This window comes from Eretmochelys imbricata, chromosome 5 (genome assembly GCF_965152235.1).
Source record: "Eretmochelys imbricata isolate rEreImb1 chromosome 5, rEreImb1.hap1, whole genome shotgun sequence".
NCBI classification, from domain to species: Eukaryota; Metazoa; Chordata; order Testudines; family Cheloniidae; genus Eretmochelys; species Eretmochelys imbricata.
Genome location: NC_135576.1, coordinates 75,920,804 through 75,937,482, shown reverse-complemented (window position 1 = coordinate 75,937,482; position 16,679 = coordinate 75,920,804). Strand labels below are relative to the sequence as shown.

General features: G+C 42.1%; 1 protein-coding gene across 2 annotated transcripts in view; it reads right to left on the bottom strand.

Annotated features, from left to right (window-relative positions):
* HSD17B4 (hydroxysteroid 17-beta dehydrogenase 4) overlaps nt 1-16,679 on the bottom strand; it is a 120,330-nt gene that overhangs the window by 23,487 nt on the left and 80,164 nt on the right. For both annotated transcript variants that reach the window (XM_077817366.1, XM_077817367.1), the window contains 3 exons: nt 10,026-10,132; nt 7,910-7,996; nt 3,976-4,065 (listed from right to left, as the gene is read on the bottom strand). In XM_077817366.1, coding sequence (XP_077673492.1) covers nt 3,976-4,065; nt 7,910-7,996; nt 10,026-10,132 — 284 coding nt within the window. The remainder of the gene's footprint in view (nt 1-3,975; nt 4,066-7,909; nt 7,997-10,025; nt 10,133-16,679) is intronic.

Sequence of the window (16,679 nt, the reverse complement as noted above, 5' to 3'; positions counted from 1 at the left end):
TGATAGCCGAAAATACAGCCCAGCTTGAGAGAACGCTTAAAGAACTGAACATGAAAAGTAGTCAAGTCGGATTAAAAACGAACCGGTCGAAAATGAAATATATGAGATCAGATGGTCTGCCAAGAACCCAAACATCACTTGGAGGAGAGCAGATCCAAGAGGTTGATAAATACGTTTATTTGGGCCAGGAAGTCAAAATGCACCACAATCAGAAAGGCGAACTGTCGCGCAGAGAAAAAGCTGGACGGTGCGCATTCAATGACATCAAGGACATCCTCCAAGGAAAGATCAGCAAAACAACTCGTGCAAATCTTTTTAACTTGACTGTGCTTCCAGCGATGTTATATGGCAGCGAAACATGGTCGCTGACAAAGACTGAAGAACATCAACTGTCACATAGAGGGAGATGGAACGAACATTTTTGGGCATTTTGCTCCGCAATCACATCCCCAACGAAATAATTTGGCAGCTGTCTGGAGTGAGAGACATTGTTGAAAGCAGGCTCAGCAAAGTGCGGTGGGTGGGACATGTGGCCCGACTCAGCAACAACATTTCTATCTGAGTGGTATCCATGAGAACAAAAATGGCCATGCGATCAGCCTCCAAAGAGGTGGGATGATTTCCTCACAAGGAGATATGGACAAGCGTGACGAAGGATTGGAAGACATGTTGTGATCAGCTCAGTCTCAGCTGATGAAAGACCGACAGTCTACGCATGTAACTAAATTTAAATATTTACATTTTGCATCCAGTTAGTCATTTGTAAGCCTTTGTCGCTTTTTAAAAGATACATGGTTTAATGGACAAGTTTTTACATTTTAGGAAGCTGCTCCAATATTAACATTTTTATCTATTACATTTCATCCTACAGTCCAGTTATCAGACTAAGGCAGAGTTAAAGGTGCCATGATATCTTTTATTCACCTTACTGTACCTAGGTGTACATAGCACACAGGATATTGTAAGCGTTGCAATGAGCATTGCCTAAAATTAAGATTGCCTGACACATTTCATTATAACACATCATTTTCAATTGCTTATAACTTTTTCAAACTTCAATCATTTAGGCTGAAGTTTTCCATGATGGCTGTCTAGCTCAGGCTGAAATATTTTGGAAAATTTGAGCAAAAATGCTTCAGCCATTTCTCAGAACAAGGTCAGAGAAATGTAAGCAGTTTTGCCTATGTTAAAAAATTATTACAACCACTTCACTGAGAAGCTCTAGCACCTCCACACACTGGAGCAGGGACTAGAAATTTGGCACAGATATCCCTCTGGTCAAAGAGCTGTGCCTTTTGTCATCCCTTTGAAAATCTGTCCAAATTTAGCCAAGATACAAGCCTCTGAAACCCAGTTTGCGGACATTGTTTAGAGACGTGTTAAAGTTTGACAGTTAAATTCTCTGAACATTCCATCTGTTCTGAGCCTGATCTAGGCCTGGACTGCAGAGGATAAGCAGGATTTTCCCTGAAATTGCTCCCCATAAAAATGGGGGTGCTATGTAGCACTAGGCACCAGAACTAAGAGCAGGGAGGTGGCACAGGCAAGCTTAATTCTGGCATTTCCTAACTCTGAGTACTTGATTTTGTAGCTTTAATATTCTTTTCATGTCATTCTTGTACATAATATAGGATATATGCTACAATGGAACTTTAGCAATACTTTGGCATGAAATACAAGGTAGAATGTCATTGCTATGAACATCAAATTCTAAGCCTACCATATTTTATTGTACTCTTTTATACATTTTGGGGATAGATTGGCGTTATTGTCAGATAAAAGACAAATCTGATAAGGAGTAGAAATACTGTACTTTTAAGGGACAACTATACAAAAAAACAACCCTTGCCAACCTTAAAGACAAACTAAGACGTCTACAATGGGTTACATCTCCAAAGGATTTTTGCTGACAGTATACAATTGCCAAAGGTATGCGCATTGCAGATGTGGACTGGAATGGGTTGATGGGGGGTGATTAGATGCAAATGTGAGGCAGACAAATGGAAACAAACTATTTAGCCACAGTAGTACTGAAGACAATCTGGATGAATCTGGGAACAGACACCAAGGAACACCACTATGGGGGACAAGATTGTCTATGCCTGGCTTATTATCATGCCATTAAAGAAATCTAAAACAGGAAGGATGAGACTCTCCAATATGCCACATGACTTAAAGGCTGAGAAGGTGTAAGGAGAAAGAGTTTTCTAGGAACTTGTCTTAAGTATTATATAATTCCACTTCCGTAGTATCTGAGCACCTCACAATCTTTAATGCATTTGTCCTCAGAACCCCCATGAGGTAGTGAAGTACTATCACCACTCTACAGATGGTGAACAGAGGCACAGAAAATAAATTACTGTCCAAGGTCACACAGGAATATGATTGTGAAGCAGGAAATTGAACCCAGGTCTTCAGAGGCCTAGACTAGCACCCCAACTCTCCCATCCACAATCTGGTCTGTACCCCACCCTGACAATCATAACATCTAGGTCAGAGGCAGGCAAACTTTTTGGTCTGAGGCTGTGCCTCCCCAAACAGCCAGCCGTGGCCCAGCCCCCACCCCAGATCCCCCCACCCCCCGCTTCTCGCCTCCTGATGTCCCCCCGCCAGACTCCTGCCCCATCCAACCCCCCCCGTTCCCTGAAAGCCCCCCCAGAACCCCTGCCCCATCCACACCCCCCCCCCCCGACTGCCCCCTGCCAACCCATCCAACCCCTCCTCTCCTTCCTGACTGCCCCCACCAGGTCCCCTGCCCCATCCAACCCCTGCTTCTCCCTGTCCCCTGACTGCCTCCAGAACCCTGCCCGACTGCCCCCCGCCGCCCCATCCAACCCCCCCTCCTTCCGGACTGCCCCCCCCCGGGATCCCTACCCCCATTCAACCCCCCTGTTCCCCGTCCTCTGACCACTCTGACCCCTGTCCATGCCCCCCCCGTCCCAACTCCCCTGCCCTCTTTCCAACCCAGCCGCTTCCTGCCCCCTTACCGCGCTGCCTGAAGCACTGGTGGCTGGAGCCTGGCTGGAGCCAGCCACGCCACCGCGCAGCACAGAGCACCGGGTCAGGCTGGGCTCTGCAGCTGCGCTGCCCCAGAAGCTCGCTGCCCCAAGCATTGTGCCGGTGGCATGGCAAGGTGAGGCTGTTGGGGAGGGGGAGACAACCGGGGAGGGGCTGGGGACGAGACAACCGGGCCAGGAGCTCAGGGGCCGGGCAGGAGGGTCCCGCAGGCTGGATGTGGCCCACAGGCCGTAGTTTGCCCACCTCTGATCTAGGTACATCAAAGCAAATGCCTATACACACATACCAGGAGCTAGATTGTGAACCCCTTACTCACCTTGGCGAGAGTTATTCACTTGAGTAGCCTCCAACCCTTTTCTACAAAATAAACATTTCTCAGTACTTTTTATTTGTATTCTTTTTAATTTGCCCCTTCCACCTTTCTCCTCCTCTATTGTATATCTTGACTTTAACGCTTCCTTTGTCTTTCTGTCCATTTTCCCCTCAATCTATAAAAGGTTACTCATTTCTAAATGTACACAGTATTTTTTCTCCAAAGTCTTGTCTACACCAGAAAAACAGGTCCCCATATTGTAGACACTGCCATTAATAGTGCAACTGAGTTTGAGCTCAGCCACCAGGTGCTCATATCTGTGCATCTTACACAACCATCCAGTTCACTTTCTAGTGTGTTCTTAGTAGCTTCTTTTGTATAAGACGTGGTGATTCACAACCGAATAGCTAAGATTGCTGCCAAGCACTTCACAACTGGAACACCCATACAGGACATTTTCTCAAATAGATCAATGAACCTAGAAGTTTAAATAACTCTTACCTGTGTATTACTGTATTAGTTTACTCATCTCATATCACTTGTGAGACCGCTACAAAATTCTAGTATTTTGTACATTCTTTCAAAAGTAAAACAGAAGTATGCTTCTCCACAAGTTGATCCATCTAAGTGTCTTTTTCCCCTACCTTAATGGGGTCTTTAGCTGAAGGTTTTTCAAGGATTGATGTCAGATCTACATATGCTCCTGCAATGGCAACTTCTCCAGTTTCTTTGACCTGTTAAAAGAAAATTCATATTCTGAGTGGATCATGCCAAGTAAAGAAAGAAGAGTTATAGTGACCAAAAAAAGTGACCAAGCAATCTTCCTCATGTCTTGCATCACAGATTAGAAAACAAAACTTAAAAAGCTCCAGCAAAGAGAAATACAAAGGAAAATCATGTTTGAAGTAAATTAGAAATTATTGCTTTTACAAACAGTCCTAAAAAAGAACAATTATGTTTGTTTTGATGCATAAAGAAAGCCCAAATATTATGATGTTTTTCTATTAAAACTACCACCACAGATTTTCTGGATAAGGCCATAATAGCAGGACACAAATAAAATAGCTGTTATATAGCGCTTTTCTTCAGTAGATCTCAGAGTGCTTTAAAAAGGATAAACTTTTACAAACTGAGGCACAGAGGTAATGTGATTTCCCTAGGTTCACTGAACAGGCCAGTGGCAGAGCTGGGAATGGAACCCAGATAGTTCTTTTGAGTGCCGGTCCAGTGCTCTATCCACTAGAGAGCACTACATCTTCAATTATCAGTTCAAATTATTTCAATTACGTAGCCTCAATGCTAGGACATTCTACCTACAAATAGACTATCTGTTCAAATAAGCACTAAGAGCATGCTACTACAGTATCTAACAAGCATGGCTAGAGCGATTTAATTCTATTTCTCTTCTAAGGAATTTTTAAGCTTTACTTTTTTGGATATGGAAAGATATTTCTCCTTGGCCTAAAAAGACACCATCAACTTAAAAATCATGCTTCTATTTGAAAATGTACTTCTGTTGTTCAAAGGACAGCTAAGGTTACTTGTTTATATAAATAATCAGTTCACAGCAAGCTGGGACATGAATCTACCCTGCACTAGCCTACTATGGACTAGCTGTCTCTATGGACACCACTGATGCACATTAACACTTCCTTGATGCACTCTGATTTAGTCCTGTTTCAAAGAAGACTCGATCAAAGCGCATTATCAAATTGTTAATACACATCAGCAGGGTACACAAGGACAGGCTAGATTCACACCCCAGCTTACCATGAAACAAATGTTTGTGTAAACAAGCCCTGAAATAGTTCAAAGAGAAAAGATCTTGCTCTATTTTTCCATTTATTTACTTTATGCATATATGCTTTTGACAGCATTTTGTGTGTAGTCAGTTTCACTGTTCCCCTCCTTTTGTGGGTCTTTAAGGCAGCAACAGGGAAGAATTAAAATATTTTGATAGGAAAATAGATTCGTTGTTGTGAAGTGATAAAAAATATGACAGAACTCCTTTTTTCTAAGGACTGGATTTCAACTTGACATTGCCTCTTTAAAGAGAAGCTACAGATTCATTTAAATAGTATTTGTTTAAATATGTTGTGCACAAGCCTGTTGTTGTTGAATAACTGCAGAATCTGACTGACAAGACTCCATTCTTCCCCCTTCTTTTGTTGTTTCCTTCAAGGCATTCCATGTGAAAGCATAAGCTCTTTGGGACAGGGACTATGTGTAATTTATACTATCAGGTACCTAAGCTACCTCTTGCTACAAAATAAAATAGATAGGGGAAACTAAGCAGAGATCACAAATATTTAGACAGAGGCTTCATGTATTCCAATTGGCCCAGTAATCACAAATCCTGACCTGGAACCTTTTCACACAGCTGACTTAATAAATCCAATATTAAGTAACTGACCATTAAGGTTAAGATTTTGTCACAGTTATTTTTAGTAAAAATCACAGACAGCTCACAGAAATTCACGGGAGCTCATGACCTATCTGTGACTTTACTAAAAATAACCGGGGGGGGGGGGGGGCAGGACTGGGGGGGAGGTGGAGGAATGATAGCTGGAGTCACCCCACCACTGTGGGGGTGGAGGGACCCAGACCCAGACCCAGCTCCAGTTGCCGCAGCCACGAGCAGGGCTGGGGAGAGTGAGTGTTGGGGTACACAGCACTAGCTCCGGAGCTGGCTGCAACTGCTGGGCAGGGGCACACAGTCCCAGCTCCAATCCCAGCCACAGCCAAGGGTGCAGAGCCCCAGCTATAGTCACAGGGGGGTGTTCACAGCTACGGCTGAAACTGTGGGACAGGGGTGCACAGTCCCGGCTGTGGTCCTGGGAAGTTGTGGGGCAGAGATGCACGGCCCTGGCTATGGCTCCAGCCAAGGGTGCACTGACACAGCCATGGTGGAAGCCGTGGGGGGGAGGGGGGCCCACACAGTCCTGGCTCCAGCCCCAGGTGTGGGGCAGGGGAGCATAGCCCCAGCTCCAGCCACACCAGGGGAAGGGGGTGGGGACAGAGGGGCACGGTCCCAGGTGAAGCAGAAGACGACACGGCGGTATGGTAAAGTCACAGAATCAGTGACTTCTGTGACCTCCGTGACTAAACTGTATCCTTCCTGATGGTTTGTAAAACCTATAACAGGATGGCCTATACACAACGTTTTAGAATACATTACTATTTGCATTGGTGCTTTGCTGAAATTTAAGACTAATGTATAAGTATTCTTTGTTGAAACTTTTGAAAATAATTAAAGGTGAAGTAATGCAAGTCTGGGATGCCAACTGCTGCTTGTTCCTGAAAGCCTATGAACTTTAATCCAGCAATCTACATGTGTGTGAACAAAATATATGCATGGTTCCTTTTCTCTTCCCCAGGAGTTTTGTATCTCTTTGAGATAAGCCCATCTGCTGGTCAGAACATAAGATCCTTGAAAAAGTTGGTAGGGTCTTTTTCCCTAATATGTGCACAGTGGTGAGCACACTCTGGTCATCATGAACATTATAGTATTTTATTAAGGCATCCAAAGACTCCCAGCCTAAGCACCAAAAAACCTAAGTGTACTATACTTAACAGCTTAGCCTTTTTAAAATAATATATTAAATTACAGAGAAATTACAAGAAACCCTCAACAGACATGCACAACAAACACATATTTGATTTGATAAAGTAGCTTAATATTACAGCACTGCTTCCCCTTGCAAGATGTTCAAGGGGTAGAGAAAGAAAAGCAAATCTACACTGCCTGATAAAATGAGACGGAGAGGAGGAAGAAGGGAACTGACTCAGACACAACAGGTTTGGGAAGAGGGATAAAAAGCTTGAAGATGTAAGTGACAAGAATACCCAAGAAATAGGCAGTTTCATTTATTGTGTTGATTAAATCAGCCAAGGAAAAACTACAAACCAAAAATTATTCAAATCATGTCTAGGGGCTTGTCTATGCACATAGAGGTACCAGTTTAACTTACGGCATGATTTTAAACTGATTTAGTTAAACCACTACACAAGACTCTGGGGATACTCTTATTTTGGTTTAAACCAGATTTATTAAGGCTTAGTTTAAATTAGTTTAAGTTAAATTGGTGCAGCTTTTCTCTATAGAAAAGACCTTTGGTACAGGTTCAAGCTAAACCATAACAAGATAGCGTCTACCTACAGGTTTGCACCAGTTCAGCTAAACAGGTACAAATTTGTGTGTTGACAAGGCCTAACATAGAGACATTGAAGATAAACACTTGCAGTTTTCACATTTTTCCATCATTAAATATATATATAAACCTCAAAAGCTATATTTACAAAAACAGTACAATGCACTTAATTGGGAATCTTAATGCTATAAAAATCCCTAAATTAAGGGAGTTCTTATAGACAATGTTATTTCTAGCAACTGTGTATGCAATCTCAATGACAGCAGAAAACTATTATTATTAGATGGAGAAATGAGGTGAAGTGATAAAGACTTCTTTTCTTCAGAGCTATGATTGAAGAACCATTTTGTTCCCCCACAGGGAAAAAAAAACAAAAAACTTTTAACATCCTTTGCTAAAGCCCATAGCCTGAGTCTCGCGTTCTGACCTTGGTTTGAATGTGAATTCTGTTTCCCTCCTTCCACATCTCTGTTTGCAGAGTTTGTCCTGGAAAGACTGGTTTTACAAAACGGACCTGCAAAAAGAAAGAGTTCAGATTGCCTTATTTATTTCTAAATAAAAACATTCAGCAGTAGTACTGATTTGCATGTAAACAAATATGCAATCTAGAGCATAAAATCAATTGAAATAGAAAAAACTGTTCAGAAAACATGTAATTGTCAAAGCAGATTATCTAACAATTAGGGCTGTCAAACGATTAAAAAAATTAATCGCGATTAATCGCACTGTTAAACAATAACAGAATACCATTTATATAAATATTTTTGGATATTTTACACATTTTCAAATATATTGATTTCAGTTACAACACAGAACACAAAGTGTACAGTGCTCACTTTATATTTATTTTGTATTATAAATACTTGCACTATAAAAATAAAAGATAGTATTTTTCAATTCACTTAAGTACTGTAGTGCAATCTCTTTATCATGAAAGTTAAACTTACAAATGTAGAACTATGTACAAAAAATAACTGCATTAAAAAATAAAACAATGTAAAACTTTAGAGCATACAAGTCCACTCAGTCCTACTTCTTGTTCAGCTAATCGCTCAAACAAATTTGTTTACATTTACAGCAGATAATGCTGCCCACTTCTTGTTTACAATGTCACCTGAAAGTGAGAACAGGCATTCACATGGCACTGTTGTAGCCGGCATTGCAAGTGCCAGATGCACTAAAGATTCATATGTCCCTTCATTCTTCAACCATCATTCCAGAGGACATGCATCATGCTGATGATGGGTTCTGCTTGATAATGATCCAAAGCAGTGCAGACCAACACATGTTCATTTTCATCGTCTGAGTCAGATGCCACCAGCAGAAGGTTGATTTTTTTTTTGGTGGTTCTAGTTCTGTAGTTTCCACGTCGGAGTGTTGCTTTTCTAAGACTTCTGAAAGCATGCTTTACACCCCGTCTCTCTCAGATTTTGGAAGGCACTTCAGATTCTGAAACCTTGGGTTGAGTGCTGTAGCTATCTTTACAAACCTCAAATTGGTATCTTCTTTGAGTTTTGTCAAATCTGCAGTGAAAGTGTTCTTAAAATGAACAACATGCTGGGTCATCATCCAAGACTACAATAATATGAAACATATGGCAGAAAACGGGTAAAACACAGAGCAGGAGACATACAGTTCTCCCCCAAGGAGTTCAGTCACAAGTTTAATTAACGCATTATTTTTTTTAACAAGCGTCATCAGCATGGAAGCATGTACTCTGGAATGGTGGCTAAAGCATGAAGGGACATACGAATGCTTAGCATATCTGGTACGTAAATACCTTGCAACGCTAGCTACAGAAGCTAGATTGTTCTCTTTTTTCTGTTCTCACTTTCAGGTGACGTTGTAAATAAGAAGTGGGCAGCATTATCTCCCATAAATGTAAACAAACTAGTTTCTCTTAGTGATTGGCTGAACAAGACATAGGACTGAGTGGACTTGTAGGCTCTAAAGTTTTACACTGTTTTGTTTTTTGAGTGCAGTTATGTAACAAAACAAATCTACATTTGTAAGTTGCACTTTCACAATAAAGAGATTGCACTACGGTACTTGTATGAGGTGAACTGAAAAATAGTATTTCTTTTGTTTGTCATTTTTACAGTGCAAATATTTGTAATAAAAATAATATAAAGTGAGCACTTGTATTCTGTGTTGTAACTGAAATCAATATATTTGAAAAGGTAGAAAAACATCCAAAATATTTAATAAATTTCAATTGGTATTCTATTGTTTAACAGTGCGATTAAATTGCGATTAATTTGTTTAATCACAATTAATTTTTTGAGTTAATTGCATGAGTTAACTGCTATTAATCGACAGCCCTACTAGCAATATTTATAGAAACATACTAGCTACAGCCATGAAAATACACAGAGTATTAAGTAAAAGCAAAGTGAGTACTCTGTCATTGTGGCAGACTGATTTAATATAAGTTTGCACGGACAAATCTAAAGTCCGTTTCCACCTTAGGAAATGTAATGAACAGGAACTACTCCTTAATAGCTGAATAATCAAGGAAGAGAAATTAACTGCCAAGAACAGACCTTAATTGCCTTGAATCTGGTCACATCATTATTTGCAAAGTGCTTCAAAACATGCCTGGCAGCAAAACCAAATGAACACAGTCCATGCAGTATGGGTTTCTGAAATCCTATTTAAAAAAAAAAAAAAGAACAATTTTTTGTTTTAATGTACATGTTTTGCTCTCCTTTTTTAAGGGCCTATATTTTTATATGCATCTTTATACTCAAATTATAGAAATGTAGGGCTGGAAGGGCTTCAAAGTGTCATCAAGTCCAGTCCTCTATGCTGAGGCAGGACCAAGTAAACCTAGACCAGCCTTGTCCAACCTGTTTTTAACAACCTCCAATGATGGGGATTCCACAACCTCACTTGGAAGCCTTTTCCAGAGCTTAACTACCCTTATAGCTAGAAAGGTTTTCCTAATATCTAACCTAAATCTCCCTGGCTGCATATTAAAACCATTAATTCTTGTCATACTTCAGTGGACATGATCACAGACCTCTTTATCACAGCCCTTAACACATTGGAAGACTGGTTATCAGTCGTCTTTTCTCAAGACTAAACATACCCAGTTTTTAAAACCTTTCCTCATTGGTCAGGTTTTCTAAACCTGTCACCATTTTTGTTGCTCTCCTCTGAACTCTCTCCGATTTGTTCACATCTTTCCTAAAGTGTGGCATCCAGAACTGGACAGAGTACTCCAGCTGAGGCCTCAACAGTGCCATGAAGAGCATGACAATTACTTCCCTGGTCTTACATTCAATGCTCCTGTTGATGCACCCCAGAATGGTATTAGCCTTTTTCGCAACTGCATCACATTGTTGACTCGTATTCAATTTGTAATCCACTATAACCCCCAGATGCTTTTCAATAGTACTACTACCTAGCCACTTATTCCCCATTTTGCAGTAGTGCATTTGATTCCCTTCCTAACGGAAATACTTTGCATTTGTCTTTACTCAATTTCAACATGTTAATTTCAGATTCTTCAATTTGTCAAGGCTGTTTTGAATTCTAATCCTGTCCTCCAAAGTGCTTGCGACCCCTCCCAGCTTCGGGTCATCCATAGGTTTTATAAGCAAAACTGTGCACTCCATTATCCAAGTCATTAATGAAAATATTGACTAGTACCAGACCCAGGACTGAGCCCTGTGGAACACCGATTGATATACCCTCTGAGTTCAACGTGAACCATTGATAACTACTCTTTGAGTAAGATCTCTCGAGCAGTTGTGCACCCACTTTATAGTAATTTCATCTAGACAGTATTTCCCTGGTTTGCTTATGAGAATGTCCTGTAGGACTGTGTCAAAAGCCTTACTAAAAATCAAGACTTATCACATCTGCTGCTTCCCCACTCTCCACTAGGCAAGTAACTCTGTCAAAGTAGTAAATTAGGTTGGTTTGCCATGATTCGTTCTTGACAAATCCATGCTGGCTTTTCCTTATAACCATGTTATCCCCTAGGTGCTTACCAATTTATAGTTTAATAATTTGTTCCAGTATTTTTCCAGGTATTGAAGTTAGGCTGACTGCCCTATAATTTCCTGGGTCCTCTTTGTTCCCCTTTTTATAGATATGTATTACATTTGCCCTTCTCCAGTCCTCTGGGACCTCACTCATCCTCCATGAGTTCTTGAATGAAGTGATCTGTAGCTCACGAAAGCTCATGCTCAAATAAATTGGTTAGTCTCTAAGGTGCCACAAGTACTCCTTTTCTAATTCCAAGATTATATCAGCTAATTCCCTATGTACCCCAGGATGAATTTCATGGGGCCCTGGCAACTTGAATACAACTCTAACTCAACAGGTTAAATTAAATTTATATATATTTCCCTATTTTGGCTTTCATTCCTTCCACTTGTTGTTAATATTTATTATTTATTAATATTAGTTCACATTAAATAGAGAGTTGGAGAGCATCCCATTGAAATAGCCTTTGTTATAATTTATTATTTATATTACAGTAACAGAAGTTCCAATCAGAACTGTGGCCTATTATGGTAGATGCTACGCAAGACACAGAAGTAGACATGATTCCTGTCCTGAAGAGCTACAATCTATGGAAGCGAGGAGACATTCAAATATAGACTATTTTTCGTAACGAATATATAGCTTCTATGATTATATAATATATTTAAATATGAATGGAGATTATAGGTGGGGCTAGTTACGCTTCCTATTGAGGTTGCCTAGCACTTCCCATTATAAGAGGCTGTTTTCAGGTGCTTACAGCTTTACCCACTTTAACAGTTTGGGCTGAAATTCTCTATGCTGGATGTCTGCCTCAAAATGAATTTTTTAGGAAAATTTCTGCCAAAACAGTTCAGCCATTTTGAGAACAAGGCTAGGGAAAAATACGATCTATTATCTACATTAAAAAAACACTGACAACCTTTTCTGGAACAGAAACTAGCGGCCATATGTGCGAGGGTTGTCAACTTTCTAATCACATAAAACCGAACACCCTAGCCTCACCCCTGAGGCCATGCCTCCCCACTCACTACATTCCCCCTCCCTCAGTGGCTTGCTCTACCCCACCCTCACTCACTTTCACTGGGCTGAGGCAGTGGTTTGGGATGCGGAAAGGGGTATGGGCTCCGGGATGGGGGATGAGGGGTTTGAGGTGTAGGAGGGGGCTCCAGGCTGGGAGGGGTGGGGCTGAGGGATTCATCAAGTGGGAGAGGGCTGCAGGTTGAGACAGGGAGTTGGGGTGTGGGAAGGGTGAGGGCTCTGGACTGGGGGTGCAGTCTCTGTGGTGGGGCCGGGGATGAGGGGTTTGGGGTGCAGGCAGGGGCTCCAGACTGGAGCCGAGGGATTCAGAGTGCAGGAGGGGACTGCAGGAGGGGGTGAGGGCTCTGGGGTGGGGCTGTAAGGGGAGATTTTAGCAAACCAGTAAAGTGCTTAAAACCACCATTGTTTATTGCTAATAGTAGTCAAGTTAGCAGGCCGTATTGAACCACTCTGGCTTATTGCTAAAAGTAGCTAAGTCAGCAGGTTGTAAATTGGTCATGCAGCGGCCTCAGCATAACCAAGGCAGGAGGGGAGGGGGTTTTGGGTGCCACAGACAGGGCAGCTTGACCCCGCGTCCTTTCTGCTAAGAATGTTGAAATTGCTGATCTATGTCTTTTAGAAAAACAGGAAGGCTGTCTATATGTGCCCCCCAGGAATGTTTGTCAGGGCTCCAGGGCATGGACACACTGAAAAAAAAAAAAAAACTGGTAAATCGATGACCATAAGAAAATCTCTTGCTTGATTTTTAAAAACTGCTTGCTTAGCAAGTTTTCTTTAAGGGATATGTAATTATGTTACTCATGTATAAATAAGGGAGAAAAGTTTCAGGTAACCGGACTTCTCAGAAGGGGCTCTTCAGGGACGCTCCCTCTGGATGCATATTGCAGTCCCCACTGGCAGACGGAAACTTGGCCAGTGGAAGCCTGTCATGATGCCACTCGAAGGCCACATTCAGCTTCGGTAATTATCGAGGGTTGGAGGTGTTTTACTAACCTGTTGTGGACGTGTGTAAGTGCTTGAGACTAAAGTAAATTTAGCTTTAAGTGAAAGCACTCGTGTTGTCCTGTTTGTGCCAGCTGTCTATTGGTTGGACGGCCGTGTCTCCCTTGATTTATTTCCTGATGCCACCTTGCACAAAGTAAAAGTTACCAAGAGCTTTGGGCTGAAAAAACCCCAGGAAACAGGGCCGGGAATGTGGGGTTCACGGTTTGGGAGAGGGCTCTGGGCTGGGGCACAGGGTTGGGTGCGGGGTGTGTGAGAAGGCTCTGGGCTGGAGGGCTGGGCTCAGGGATGAGGGTTTTGGGGTGCAGAAGGGGCTCCAGATTTGGGGGGGGGCTGAGGACTAGGGCTCGAGCTTGGTGCACGGGATTACCTCACGCAGCTCCCAGGCAGCAGCGCAACGGGGGGGCAACTAAGCCTGCCTGTCCTGACACCGCATTGCACTTGTGCCAGAAGCGGGCAGCAGGTCCAGTGGTAGTAGGTGGGGCTGGGGGCAGGAGACTCTGTGCACACTGCTCTTGCCCGCAGGCACCGCTCCCCCCAGCTCCCATTGGCCTAGGAGCCAGACCTACATGGTCAGAAGAAGCAGCCTATCCTATCCCAAAAAACACCATCCTGGCCACTATGGATGTAAAAGCCCTCTAAACCAACATTCCACACAAAGATGGACGACAAGCTACCAGGAACAGTATCCCCGATACTGTCACAGCAAACCTGGTGGCTGACCTTTGTGATTTTGTCCTCACCCACAATTATTTCACATTTGGGGACAATATATACCTTCAAATCAGCGACACTTCTATGGGTACCTGCATGGCCCCACAGTATGCCAACATTTTTACGGCTGACTTAGAACAACGCTTCCTAAGCTCTCGTCCCCTAACGCCCCTACTCTACTTGCACTACATTGATGACATCTTCATCATCTGGACCCATGGAAGAGAAGCCCTTGAGGAATTCCACCATGATTTCAACAATTTCCATCCCACCATCAACCTCAGCCTAGACCAATCCACACAAGCAGTCCATTTCCTGGACACTACTGTGCTAATAAGCGATGGTCACATAACCACCCTATACTAGAAATCTACTGACCGCTATACTTACCTACATGCCTCCAGCTTCCATCCAGGACACACCACATGATCCATTGTCTACAGGTGAAAGACAATATAGACAAAGCCAAGCTCTACGATACAACCGCATTTGCTCCAATCCCTCAGACAGAGACAAACACCTACAAGACCTCTATCTAGCATTCTTAAAACTACAATGCTCACCTGCTGAAGTGAAAAAACAGATTGACAGAGCCAGAAGAGTACCCAGAAGTCACCTACTGCAGGACAGGCCCGACAAAGAAAATAACAGAACACCACTAGCTGCCACCTTCAGCCCCCAACTAAAACCTCTCCAGCGCATCATCAAAGATTTACAACCTATCCTGAAAAATGATCCCTCACTCTCACAGATCTTGGGAGACAGACCAGTCCTCGCTTACAGACAGCCCCCCCAACCTGAAGCAAATACTCTCCCGCAACCACACACCAAAAACACTAACCCAGGAACCTATCCTTGCAACAAAGCCCGATGCCAACTCTGTCCACATATTTATTCAAGTGACACCATCATAGGACCTAATCACATTAGCCACACCATCAGGGGCTCGTTCACCTGCACATCTACCAATGTGATACATGCCATCATGTGTCAGCAGTGCCCCTCTACCATGTACATTGGCCAAACTGGACAGTCTCTACGCAAAAGAATAAATGGACACAAATCTAACATCAGGAATCATAACATTCAAAAACAGGAAGGAGAACACTTCAGTCTCTCTGGTCACTCAGTAACAGACTTAAAGGTGGGAATTTTGCAACAGAAAAGCTTCAAAAACAGAGTCCAATGAGAAACTGCTGAGCTTGAATTAATATGCAAACTAGATACCATTAACTTCGGTTTGAATAGAGATGGGGAGTGGCTGGGTCATTACACATATTGAATCTATTTCACACTTCTTGTCAACTGTCTAAATGGGATTATCACTACAAAAGTTTTTTTTTCTGCTGCTGCTAATAGCTCATCTTAATTAATTAGCCTCTTACAGTTGGTATGGCTACTTCCACCTTTTCATGTTCTCTGTATGTGTGTGTGTCTGTATATACACACAGAGAGAGAGAACATGAAAAGGTGGAAGTATATATATCTTCTTACTATATGTTCCTATATAATCTTCTTATTATATGTTCCATTCTATGCATCCGATGAAGAGAGCCGTAGCCCACAAAAGCTTATGCTCAAATAAATTTGTTAGTCTCTAAGGTGTCACAAGTACTCCTGTTCTTGCAGATACAGACTAACATGGCTGCTACTCTGAAACCTATCTTATTAGACACTGATTTTGACCTTTAGGCTTGATTATCACAACTCATACTTGCAAGGTCACAGGGAGTGGGAGCCAGTGTGGCAAACAGAGGGAGGAATGAAGTTCCATGTCCTGAAAACATTCCAGCTGGTACAAAATGCAGAAGCCTGTTTGCTTAGTGATACAGGTTAGTGTGAACCTTGATGCTTCTCCCTCTAAACTGACTCCTCACTCAAGTGTCCAATTTGAGGTCTTGGTCCTGCAATACATAATCATAACCTCCCATGCCAGCAATGTTGTACTGGAACAGTGAATCAGTCATTCAATATGAGGCAGCTCATGGGTGCAGGATACAGAACTTTCACAAGAGCTGAACTTAAACTGTGGAACTCATTTATGCAAGAGAGAAACCACTTTCATTTCTTCAGTTTTGCTTCCCTTCAATGCTTTCTTCACAAACACACCAATACTAACAAGCACTCAATAACCTACAAAACAATCAAGCTATTTCTCCTACAGACTAGAATAAAAGTGAGGAAGCATGAGAGATCAGTATTATTTCGATTTTTGAATACTTGGGAGTTGCTCAGATGGTACTGTTATGGGGACCACACACATGCATAAATATTATATAAAAATACCCCTTCTGTGACAATATTTGTGAGTTTCAAATTCATTATCCTCAAATGCCTAAGCACATGAACTTAACATTTGCTTTCTGTATGCATTTGTAAAAGAAAAACTTGATCATTTAAAGTGCTCATGGAAAGCTAAAACAAAAAGGATGTGAGCTTGTCCA